Here is an 11,585-nt window from a genome sequence, read left to right as displayed (position 1 = left end):
CTGCCTTTTCTGTCGCTGAGCATCCAGTATGTTTTGTGAGCAGAGGCTGTGAGTTGTATTGGGTCGTTAGCTGGGTTTGTGAACAACTGACCAAGGAAAGAACTTGCTAATTTACTTTCATTTATGATAGGAGTTGTCTGTGAAATCAGCCTTCTGGAATCAAATGTTTTTCAGATTAGGTTGCACAGTTACTGGCTCTTTGAAAGCTCTTACTATACCTCAAAAATTGACAATCTGAAGCTGCAGAGATGTATCCCACTTCTTTCTCATAGGCTGGTGAATCCCGAAAGGAGTTTTCCTCCTTGTCTCCTCCTGGGGTTCTACATGCTTCTGAGAGGTTTCCTTGCATGCTGATGGAGTTCTGCTATATACTGAGAACTAGTCAAATAATTGCAGTTTCAGGAATATGAGATTGTCTTGTTAACTGTAAAACACTTTTATTATTTTTCCTGTTCTATGAGTAATGCTTATCAGGTGTAGCTTACTCTCTCACCCATAGAATTAGGTGCCTTGGTTCACTAGCACATTTGGTTGTGTTTTCGGGGTTCTTTTTAAATAATAATAAATAAATAAATTTGGTTGGGTGGGTTGCTTTGGGGCTTTTTGTTTTGTTTTTGAGCCTAGAAATAAAACAGGTCTCTGGAAACAGTCTCCTCAGCTTCACAGCGGAGTTTTGTGGCCACGTGCTTTAGGCAGCTGCAGCTGACTCAGGTGTGTCAGGGGCCAGCTGGGCCAAGAGAGGATAAAACCAGCGTGAGTGAGCCAAACCCTATGTGCACGCTGGCATTCCCGCTTCTGGGAATCCAGGCATGGCTGACTCCTAGAGGAACTGAAATACTGTGTGACTGGCACAGAGTTCACAGATTTTATTTTTCTCCTGAAAGTGATATTTCATGAAGCAAGCAGTTGCAGTTCTGAAATGAGGAGAGAGCTGACATACATTTAACCAAGCAGTATCCGGGACCCATACACGAGAGTCAGAAAACACAGATAATATCTCACCTAACAAGCAGTATTTCTCCTGCTTTTTTTTTTCTCTCTTTTTTTTTCCTCAGCTGTAGGGCCTAACAGTTAAGGAAGGTGAAAAAGCGGTACAAATGTTTCCACATCTAACATGAAAAGATCCCCTAGTATGAACCAGGCTGTGCTGCACTCTGCAAAAGCAGGAAGAAGAGTTTTGCATTTGATGTTCTTGCTAGGTCCTGGAAAGGTGGAAATGAGTGTATCCTGGGCTGCTGTCGGCCACCTGAGAGCTTGGCTCCCACTGCAGTGACTCTTCTCATCACTGGAGATTTAGCTTTCTGCTAGTGAAAAGGAGGTTTGAAATGGGTTGTGACTCTCATCCAGAAATATTCTATGTTGCTTTTCTTGCATAATTTCTTCAGTGATTCTAGTGTTTCCACAGGAGACAACCCTCAGGATTAAATACACCCAAAATTAATTTGCTACAGAACAATGTTAGTGACATTTCTATAGGAAATCTGCCCTGGCTTTCAACAGTTATAGTACCATACTGGCATATTCTCAGAACTGGATGGAGGTGTTAAAGGAACACCAGGCTATGAACTTTGACAGAAATAAAAGATGCTAAAACCTTCCTGGACTGGGCACTTTTTTCCCCTTCCTGTCTTTTCTTATGTCTTCAACTGTCTTTCTAGGGCAGAGATGAGGAAACTCAAATAGCGAGAAACAGTGTCTTACCAGACACTGTTGATAGGATAGGCTCTTCTCTGACTATTTTCATACGGAAATGGCAGAGTTTGGAAATCGGAGACCATCTTTCAGAGATGCAGGTTGAATTGAAGGAATGTTTGATTCAGCCTGCAGTGGAAGTTATCCCCATTTATGACTTAACCAAGAGCACCACGAACCAGTGGCAGTGCCAGAAACAGAACTTCAGTTCTGCAGCTAAGGTGGCTCTTTATAATAACTAATAAACAAAGCAAAGCAAAACCAAACACACCCCCTCCATCCAAGATCAGATCCGTATTTTATACTTCTCTTTGCTCTGTTGTGTGACATTTTAAAAATAATTTTCCTTATTACTGGCCACTAGGTGTTGAAGTTTCTTTTCCCTCAGTCAGTTACAGTTCCGGGTATGCCTGTAAGAAATTAAATGAGACAGCATTCCCTCCTTTGCCCCACCCCCTGTGCAATTCTAAATTCATTGGCAAAAGAATGTTAGTGAGATTGCATGTCTGTAAGGTTGTCATGCAGTAGTGAACTTACCGTGGTGTAATGATTTGGATGTGGTTAAGGCATGAAATGCAAAGACAATGTTCTAGATTCCAAGACACAGAGCTCAATAAATCAATCTGTTTTAAAGCCACTATTTTTATCCTGTATTTTGCATGTAGGAATTTCTCAATCATGTGTAACAAAAAGAAATAAAATTATATTAAATGGGTCATTAAAGCCAAGTTTACTGAGTTTTCTTAACTACAAACTCCTGCAGAGGGAAGCACACCCAATATCCAGCTCCTGCCCCACCAAGTCCATGAGACCAGTCTGATTCGTGCCACCTTGGCAAATGGCTATTAATTTTGCAAGTAGAAGACTGATATCTGTTTAGTGAACCAGGGAGTTCACCACTGTGAAAGTACTTGTCTGCTAACAGGTTTCTCTTCCAAAAAGACTAATTTGACTTATCTTCAAAGCATCCTGCTTAGTCTGCATATTGTAGGATGCCTAATTACACACTAAGAAAGATTTTATTTTCTATCTTTTATCTAATACATCTGATATTATGAGTTTATATTGATTTGTAGCCAAGAAACGTCTTCAGGTTTTTAAGGTAAATGTTCTTCTCAGTCTAAGTCAAAGCACCAACTTTGGTTGTTGTAACTGGGAGCGCAGTTTGATCCTTGGAAGATGCATATGGCTTTTGATTACTGTTACTTTTTAACAAATTTCCTTAACCCACATGTAGTGAGACCAGAGCTGCCAGGCTGCCACCTGCCCTCCAGTTAAACTTGTAGGGTTTTTTTCACTGTGTGGTGGAAAATGTGTTGAACAAACTGAAACACGTCAGCTATCTCTCCTCATCCATGCATCCTATTTATAAGAGATACTTCAACTTGGCAGGATGGGACTTGCATTGGAAAGTCACTGGCAGTTCTATAAGTTGCTTGCATCTCAGAAAACTACAGAAATAATTGAATAAGGAACTAAACAGTGAATGGCAGTGTTTTAATGAACTAATTTTCTGCTTTTACTTTGCTGAAAAATTCATATTTTCTGTTTTCCATTTACGCAATCCACCTTTGCTCTTCCACTTGCATCCATTGGGTGTGATTTTGCCTATTTAAGAATACCCCACAGAATCTGGATATGGGGGCTCCTTATGAAATCATCTAGATACTCCTTCTGCCAGTGCAGGACTGTTTCTTCATTACCCTTGAGTCCTCTGGCTGCAGTTTTAGATAGTTTACCTGATGCCACTCTCAACACTCCCGATTAGAGATTATTCCACAGTTTGATAGGTGTGTCATTAAGAAATGCAGTCACATACTCATTTCATTCATTTCAACATAAATTTGTGCAAGCAAACCAAAACAGCTACTTTGGAAGATGACTTGAATCTAACTGTCATTTCCCCCCATTGTGATCAGTATAGATCAGAGAGCACAATGCTTTGCTCCATCCAGGGGGTTGGGAGGAAACCATTTACTTCATTCCGATCAAGTCCATAACTGGCATCACTAAGCTGCTGTCATTTAATTAAGCTATGTTTTGTTTAGTTTTTCCTTTTCTGATAATTTTTTTCAGGTTTAGTCAATGTTTGTGTTTTAATAAGGAATTCTCGTTAGGACTAAAAATACTAATTTGCTTGGGCTTTGTGCCATGAATTTACTGCCCTTGATGGTGTGCTGACTGCCATGGGATGCCTAACAGATTGCATCAATGTAATTTGGTGACATCTCCGTTTTGGAGACAAGGGTCTTATCTGAACATTACTGAGTTCAAATCCTGCTCTGGGCCTGTTCTATTCTTTGCTATTAATGCAAAGATCAGTCTTTTAGTAATAGTCAATGAAACTAATCACTTAGATAATTCTTTTGGTAATTGTTTCCAAGGGATGCTTTGTTAGATATGTGTGAAGTAATTTTAAAAGAAGCTTTGCAAGGCGGGGATGTTACTGTGGGCAGGACATGTGGGCTGTGACTGAGAGCTGAACCAAGGAACCTCACTGTTTCTGGAAGCTCAGTACTTGCATTGCTCGTAATTGCATCGTATTGCATTTGGCACGAAAACAGTTCCACGATACTTATAATGCATTAAAGCATCAAACTATTTCCCTCTGCAAAATCATGTGTACACAAGATATTGAGGTTTGTTTCCTCTTTGCAAATAAAAGACAATAAAACCCCATGAAGTCATGTGTTGAATAAACTCTATCTATGTTTTAAGAAGTCCTGGGAGCTACAGACACTTCACTACTTGTAGTCGCAAGGACCAGCCACAGCTTGATCTGTGGCCATTGGTGAATTTTGCTGAAGTTGCAGTTGAATTTTTAGTTAAAGATTTTCTGGGGAGGTGGAGGGTTAATTCTTTTGGAGCCCCAGAATACTTGTCAGTTAGACTTCACTATGTCTTTAAAGCAAATCCGGATGTGCTTTCAAGGAGCACTTGCAGAAGAAAGAAGAGTTTTTACAAAGGATGTCCATTTGATAACCTTTTTAATCTGTCAGCCTGCATTGGCTAAACTGGATCTTCTGAGCATAACATCTGGAAAACATACATGTGTCTTACAAATATCAGAGTGGTAAGGCTGATAGCTGTACATCCAGACTTCAGTAAATTTGGAAGAGACATTGGCCCGCATTCTTTTCACAAGTATAGTTCTCCTGTATTCATAAGTTTTCTCAGCAGGATAGTAGGTTTTGGTCCCAAGAATATCATGCTTTAGTAGTGCTTAGGTTTTTTGTTAAGTTTTATCTTATTTGTGGTTCTTCTTATGGTAATATTTGAAAATGAGGCTACTCTGATGACTAACTGATGCTACTTTGCTACTAGGAAAGGAAAGTCCTCCCATGAGTGATGTCCCAGATGATCCAGATGAACCTATGCCTGTGCCAGAGGACCTTTCAACTAGTACTGGAGGACAACAGAGTTCTAAGAATGACAGAATCTTGGGTAAGATGACAAGTCCACTCTAATAAGAAATACTAGTAGTTAATATAGTAGATAATGTTAAAGTACTGTATAACAAGCTGGTACGCAAGCAGGTCTTGTGCCTGTGCCTTTTTATCTCGCTAAGATGCTTAGTGGGTTTTGTGCAACCTTTTCTTTGGGAAAGGCATCTTCATCCACAAAAAAGATACAAAGATGCTACTATTTACCATCTTTCTAAAGCATGACTGATTGCATCAAATTCTCTCCAAGAAAGATATTTTTTATTTTACCTAGGGAATGGAATTAAATATGACTCCACGTCAAAATTATCAGAATTCAGATTTTATCACAATTCAGTAAACTCTTGGGTATTTTTATTATTAATTTGAATGCTATCTTGAACGCTATTCACATTTCTCCAGAAATAGCATATTAGAACACATATAGTATTCATATGTTTCAGATTCCAATACCTGATCTTCATTTACCCTTGATATTTTTACCTGGGAGAACCTTAGAAAACACTTAAATTTTGTTCTACTAGGCAAAAATCCAAAATTGATAAAATCTATTGGGTTAAAATAAATTATTTTCCAGAAATGATGGTGTGAAATGCTGATTCTTCTTAGGGATCCCAGACTCCACACCAAGGACTAGCAATGACTAATGCCTGCATCAGCTCACATGTGCTGCATTAAAAAAGACTAAATGATATTAATTGAGCACCCTGCTTGTTTACTAGTAGGGGGGAAAAAAGCAAAGAAAAAGAGGAAAAAAATTGCACTGACTCACAGAATGCTCTGATCAATGCCCTATGTGATCAAAATATGTCTGGAAAGAAGTGACTATCAAAATACATTTGTCTATCTACAAATTATTGCTCATCATTTTCACATTCCTATTGTAAGAACGAGGGTCAAGAGGGAAGACTGTTTATAGAAAGATTGCAAGTGCCTTTAAATGTTTATTGTCTAAGGAAGTCCAGTAAAGGACAGTAGGTGAAAAGGGAAACACAGAAGGCAAAATAATCAACTCAAGCTAATACAGAGGGATGGTGTCAGCATTAGGAATAGAATCTGCTCCCAAACTTCAGCACAGGCTAGTAGAGAGTGCAGTGTCTTATGCATCTTCATTTTATTTATCACTTGATTCCTTCTTGCCAAAAATGTATGCATAAAGTTCAGCTCCTACACATATATTGACATACTTTATGAACAAATTCATTTTTTAAAATGCGTTTTAATAATTTGATCACTTACCTAGTGCTTTATTTTTCAGTCCAATGATCTTTGGACAAAATCTTGCCTTAACTGCTTGTGTATCAACTCAGTAAAAAGAGTAAAATCTCCTTTCTCCCACAGTAACTTGACCCAACAAAGTATTTAAGCCCTAATTTAAAAAGTAATAATAATTCTGTAAGTTCTTTGTTCGAACCCAAGCAAACAGGATCTTTGATTGCACTGAATTTTCTTTATGTTGCAAAAGTTGAAGTTTTTATTTGCTGATGATGTAACAATTCTCCCAAGAGTTCAATCATATATCAATATAAACACATAGTAGAAGTTACTGTGATGACTTTGGTGTCCTAAGTTTGAAAAGTTCTACCTGTTGTTCTCATTACTCAATGATAAATTAGATTTTCCATGTCCTGACTTCAACATTTTCTCTACAGCCACTTTCTAACCCATAGCTCTTTTGTTTAGAAGGGTTACATCTTGTAGCGATGTCTTGTTGACCATGGTCAACAGACACAGTACACCATTTTATGGATGATCTGTAGGTATCAACGCCATTGCTTGCAATGTTTGTCTTTATTGTAAAGCTGCATACACCTTCGCTTCTTCTACTGCTCCTTTTTCCTAGCCCTGAACTAGCTTTCTGAAAAGAGCATACTGAAAAATAATTCTCCTTTTTTACAAAAGGGATCTAAACACATGCCCCAATCATATCAGGAGCCATATGATTGCTATGCACAGTCTGTGTCTTCATCAAAAGAAAATCTCTTAGGAATAAACCAATGCCTTGGGGGTGGTGTTTGACCTCTATGATCCCATAGGTGTATTAGGGGTGAGGGGGACTGTCTTTCTTTGTAGGCAGTGCTACTGCAGTGTAGACAGGCTTGGTGTTTAGTGCAACACTGTCGTCTCCAAATCCCAAAATCTGTTTCTCATCTCTTTTTATCAACAAACTTAGGTAGAAAAGGATATCCTGAAAAAGTAGTTTGAAGAATGAAAGAGAGAGAGAGAAGAGTATTGGAAAGACCCACTGATATTATATATGTATATCTTAGAGGTGGGAGAGAGACTGTGATAACTGACTGGCCATGCACATGAGCAGATATGATCAGGCAACAATTTTTGTCTCTATGACTTCCTAATGTCCCATCCTCTTCTTTCATCAAAATGGAATCTCCTATGAATTTTGATGTATTTCAACATAGGATTTACAGTGCATCTCACTGATCCGTAACACTTTGAGAGATCAACCATCCATACTGCCAGCACCAAGGAATTCGAGTCAGCCTCTGCATTCTGGAGGACTTTTTTGTACATGTAGTGGTGTAGAGATAACAATGAGAATTGAAGGTTTATTAAATGAAAAGAGTAACTTTCTTACTGAAATTTCCTACTGAAATTAGGTGAGAAATCTGCTGTTAATTTTAATCAGCCTGTGAGACAGAAATGTTCAAATGACCGCCTCCTTTCTCAGATTTGTACTAACACTTCATGAAATCTTTAACCCTGGAATCGAAAGTTTAATTACCTTGTCATCAATTTAGCATTTTAAAGGTCAAAGATTAGGGGAAATAAGCTGTTTTTAGAAAAGAAAGATAGGCTTTAGCTCCTTCATGTGTTTTCAAAGATGTCCTTTTGTGCTTCTTTCAAACCTTTAATGAAACTCGAATGTGGTACTGTAGAGCTGATAGAGAGAACTGTTTGAAGCATCTCTCCTGCTCTGAGAATGAAGACGTTGAAGTACTCAGTTCACTTGCCAGATTTTATTATGTGTCTTCAGTTTTTGACTTCTCACTTAAAATGACAACAGAGGGTACATATTTCATAATGGAGGTATCCAGAAGTTCCTGAAATGTATGTTTTGACTTGTGTCCCCAGACATGGGGGACACCCAAGAGAGGAGTTGCTTTTCATCAATGCAAAAATGATCAGCAAGTGTGAAAAGGTGATTTATGGAAGTAGTCATCAACTGTTTCTAGTAATAATCCCAAGTAGCACAACAAAGCTGAAGCACATTGAAAGACTTGTTCTGGTCACTGATATGTCTCTTCACTTCCTTGATGAGCTTGCTATGATTTTAATGTTGTAACCCCCCGAATGCCACTATGTGTTGAGCAGCTTCCTCCTGCAAGTTTAATTTCTGCTACTCAGTCCACTGGATCTTCTTCCTTCCTCGTGCTAGTCTCCACCCCAAATTTACTTCTCAGGCTGATCTGGCACCTACAACTTACTTTATTATTTTCTTTTTCTCACCCACCTGCTCTACATTTACTTTCTGTAGAAAACACAGGAAATTTTTTCAGCAAAGAGATAGTTTTTCACAGCTCTTTAAGGCACTAGAGATTCTGTTTTGCCATCTCTCCTAAATATCCTTTCAAAATTTTGGTCTGAGTTATTTAGAAATACATATCTCACTGAAATTCCATGCCATTAAGAATTAGTGTCCTGTAGCACATTTTGGACAGCCCTATTTCCCATGCTAACCTAATTGTAATATCATCTGATGATTCTTACCGCCTCCATCCAAGTTTCAGGTTAAACGTTGTGGGCACCTTTTATGGAGGATCAGTACTGAACATCCTGCATGTGGTAGACAGTTGCAATTTAGGCCTGTTTGTGCTCTGAGACTGTCCTAATTCAACCCATGTGTTAATGATTCAGCGAGCTGTAGTTTGGACACTACTGCATGGACAAAGAGCCATTTGCTGGAGTGGTGGCATTTGGTAGGCAGTACCTTCCTTTATCCATAACTGCCCATGTCAGAGCTGAGTAAAAGACAAAAGCCCATCTCACAGTGTTACTGGCCTCAGAAAGAGGCTGTGGGCTCACCATTTCTGCATAGACAGCTGTCTGAGGCTGCAGATGACAATAAGGTTCCAAGGCAGAAGTCGAGGGTTACCACCACAGTCACAGATTACAGACTGAACCTGGAATATACAATGTCTACAGATGTTCTTCTTTTCAAGAGGTAGGGAGAAGTAATCTCACAAAATTAGGTTGACACTTGTACAACTGACAGTGAATGCCCAAAGTAACAAGGCAAGGTGATCCTAGATACCAATAGAAAATAGATGAGATTTATAAGAAAATTATGAATTCCAGTTTAAAGGATATTAGCTTGGGAAGAGACATTAGAAGGAAAGCACTTTTTTACATTTTTCTCCTCCAGTGGGAAAGGTCGAGTGATGGTGTTACCTCCCTCGCACAACCTAGTTATTGAAGCAGAAGCCTGTACAGCTGCAGGCCTTGTGCCTGGCATCACTGGGACCCTGGCATTGCCTTCAACCCAGGGGTCTTCCCTCCCAGCCATGCGCATGCAGAGGTGGTAACCTGCATGAGTAGCTGGTTACTGGTGCAGGAAAGTGTCCCCACTCTGAGCAGCTTCAGTGCTTTATTTCCTTAAAAGGAGCTCAGTCATTTGAGAGCACGGACACAAGCATTGCTGAGGGGCCACCAAGCAACCACAACAGCTTGCCATTACATAAATCTGCTGCAACTCACACACAGCTGGGTGGAGACGGAGTAAAAGTGTGGAAAGGCTGCAGACAGAGGGGAAAAGGGAGAAAAGACAAAAGGGGAAGTGCCCCCACCCCAAGTTGCAAAATCAGTCCTGTGGCTTAGACAGGTCCAGCTCACTGCTGCCCTGGTAATTCTGTCCAGTAGGGAAGAGGGGCTGAGGAAAAAGAGTGCCAGAGCTAAATGTCTTTGCACACTCCTCCTGTGGGAGTCCAGTGGTTATGAACACAGTGTCTTGTGTGTGAATAATAAGGTACATGTGTGGCATGTGTGCATGTGGACATTCAGAGAACTAGATTCAGAGAGCTAAAGTAACCCAGAGGGCTGTGTAATATGTTTTACTTGCTCAGGTTTCAGATGGACATCTCTGCTGCTCTAAGGTATGGAAGTGTGCAGATGCTGATTATCCTTTGTAAATAATTGGTGATAATTGCTGTCTCACCTGATGTGGCCCTAATGGCTCTGAGAGCAGAGATAAAATCTGTTTCCAAGATGGCTTGGGGAGCTTTAAGAATTCTCCTTAACACTCCACAGTTTAACAGGGCTCAAAAGTCCAACTGAGGAGGCTTCCGAAGGAATTGAAAAACTTGTAGTTAAAATATTTTAGGAACTTTTAAAAATAGGGAAGTTGGGAATCTCCCCTCTTGTTTGGTCTGAAGCCCCTATTTCTAACCCAAAGTAACAGTCCCCAGTATGGACTGGTAATGCTCTGAGGGCCTACCGGTATGACTGACCTGTTTTTAAGGGGAACACAGGAGATATTTTTGTCAGGATTATTTTCATTTTGCCTGCAAAATTCATCTGGGCATTTGTATACAGGGGAATGGAGATGGTTTAGTTGAAGAAGGCATGACAAATGCCCTTATATATGCTGTACAGGATATATGTTATAGACCAGCCTTCAAAGGTGTGTTTTTCATATGCACAGTGTTAAACAGTGGGCTAGTGAGGTGCAGAAGACCCAGGTACAACCGGCCACTGGGAATTTGCTATTGTACCAGAGACAAGCCCTGATCTATGTAATGATTTAGGACTTAGAAAAGTGTGCATGAACTTTCACAAGGTGAGTGGAAAACAGCCCACTTACTGAAGATGAATTCCTTTATCAAATTTTAAAATGCTTCCTACTAGTAATGGAAAGTGAACATTTGCAAAACAAACTTGGAAGTAGTTTTGGGAAGGGATGGTGAGCCAGCCTGGAAAGCAGAGCTGCCGCGACCCCAGCGTAGTCTGTCCTGTATTAGCACAGTTCTCTCAGTAAAGCCAAGGCAGAGCTACTGTGGAAGCAGGCATGTAAAAATTTGTCCTCTGCTACAACTGTACCACATGACAAAATCAAATCCTTGAGAACAGCATTGATCCTAAAAAGTGCTATACTTTTCCGGTTATTTCTATTTAGTTTTGTGGGGATTTTTTTTTTACCCTGGCCAATTTGGCAGAAGTATGATTTGTGTTGCCACTGTGTGGCAACATGATGTTGCAGTAGTGATGAAGCTATTATTTCTCCAGAGCTGTGTAGCTTGTGAATCTACAGCCAATTTCATGAGCACCTGCTGGGTACTGCTCTGTTTTTCAGATGGGAACATAAGTGCAAAAGTCAGGGAAAGCCTGGGAACTGTGCAAGTTTTGTTTCTCCAGTGCTGAGAGAGTGGCAAGCATTGTTTGACTTGGAGAGATGCAGTGTGTTTAGCTGTGTGGCTTTAGGTATGGAAATTGAGC

General features: G+C 39.9%; 1 protein-coding gene across 18 annotated transcripts in view; it reads left to right on the top strand.

Moving 5' to 3' along the window:
* IKZF1 (IKAROS family zinc finger 1) overlaps window positions 1–11,585 on the top strand; it is an 81,902-nt gene that overhangs the window by 31,254 nt on the left and 39,063 nt on the right. For all 18 annotated transcript variants that reach the window (XM_071553641.1, XM_071553642.1, XM_071553639.1 and 15 more), the window contains exon 3: window positions 5,017–5,136. In XM_071553641.1, the coding sequence (XP_071409742.1) occupies window positions 5,017–5,136 (120 nt within the window). The remainder of the gene's footprint in view (window positions 1–5,016; window positions 5,137–11,585) is intronic.

This window comes from Pithys albifrons, chromosome 4 (genome assembly GCF_047495875.1).
Source record: "Pithys albifrons albifrons isolate INPA30051 chromosome 4, PitAlb_v1, whole genome shotgun sequence".
Lineage (NCBI taxonomy): Eukaryota > Metazoa > Chordata > Aves > Passeriformes > Thamnophilidae > Pithys > Pithys albifrons.
This window is presented reverse-complemented; position numbering and strand designations above follow the sequence as displayed.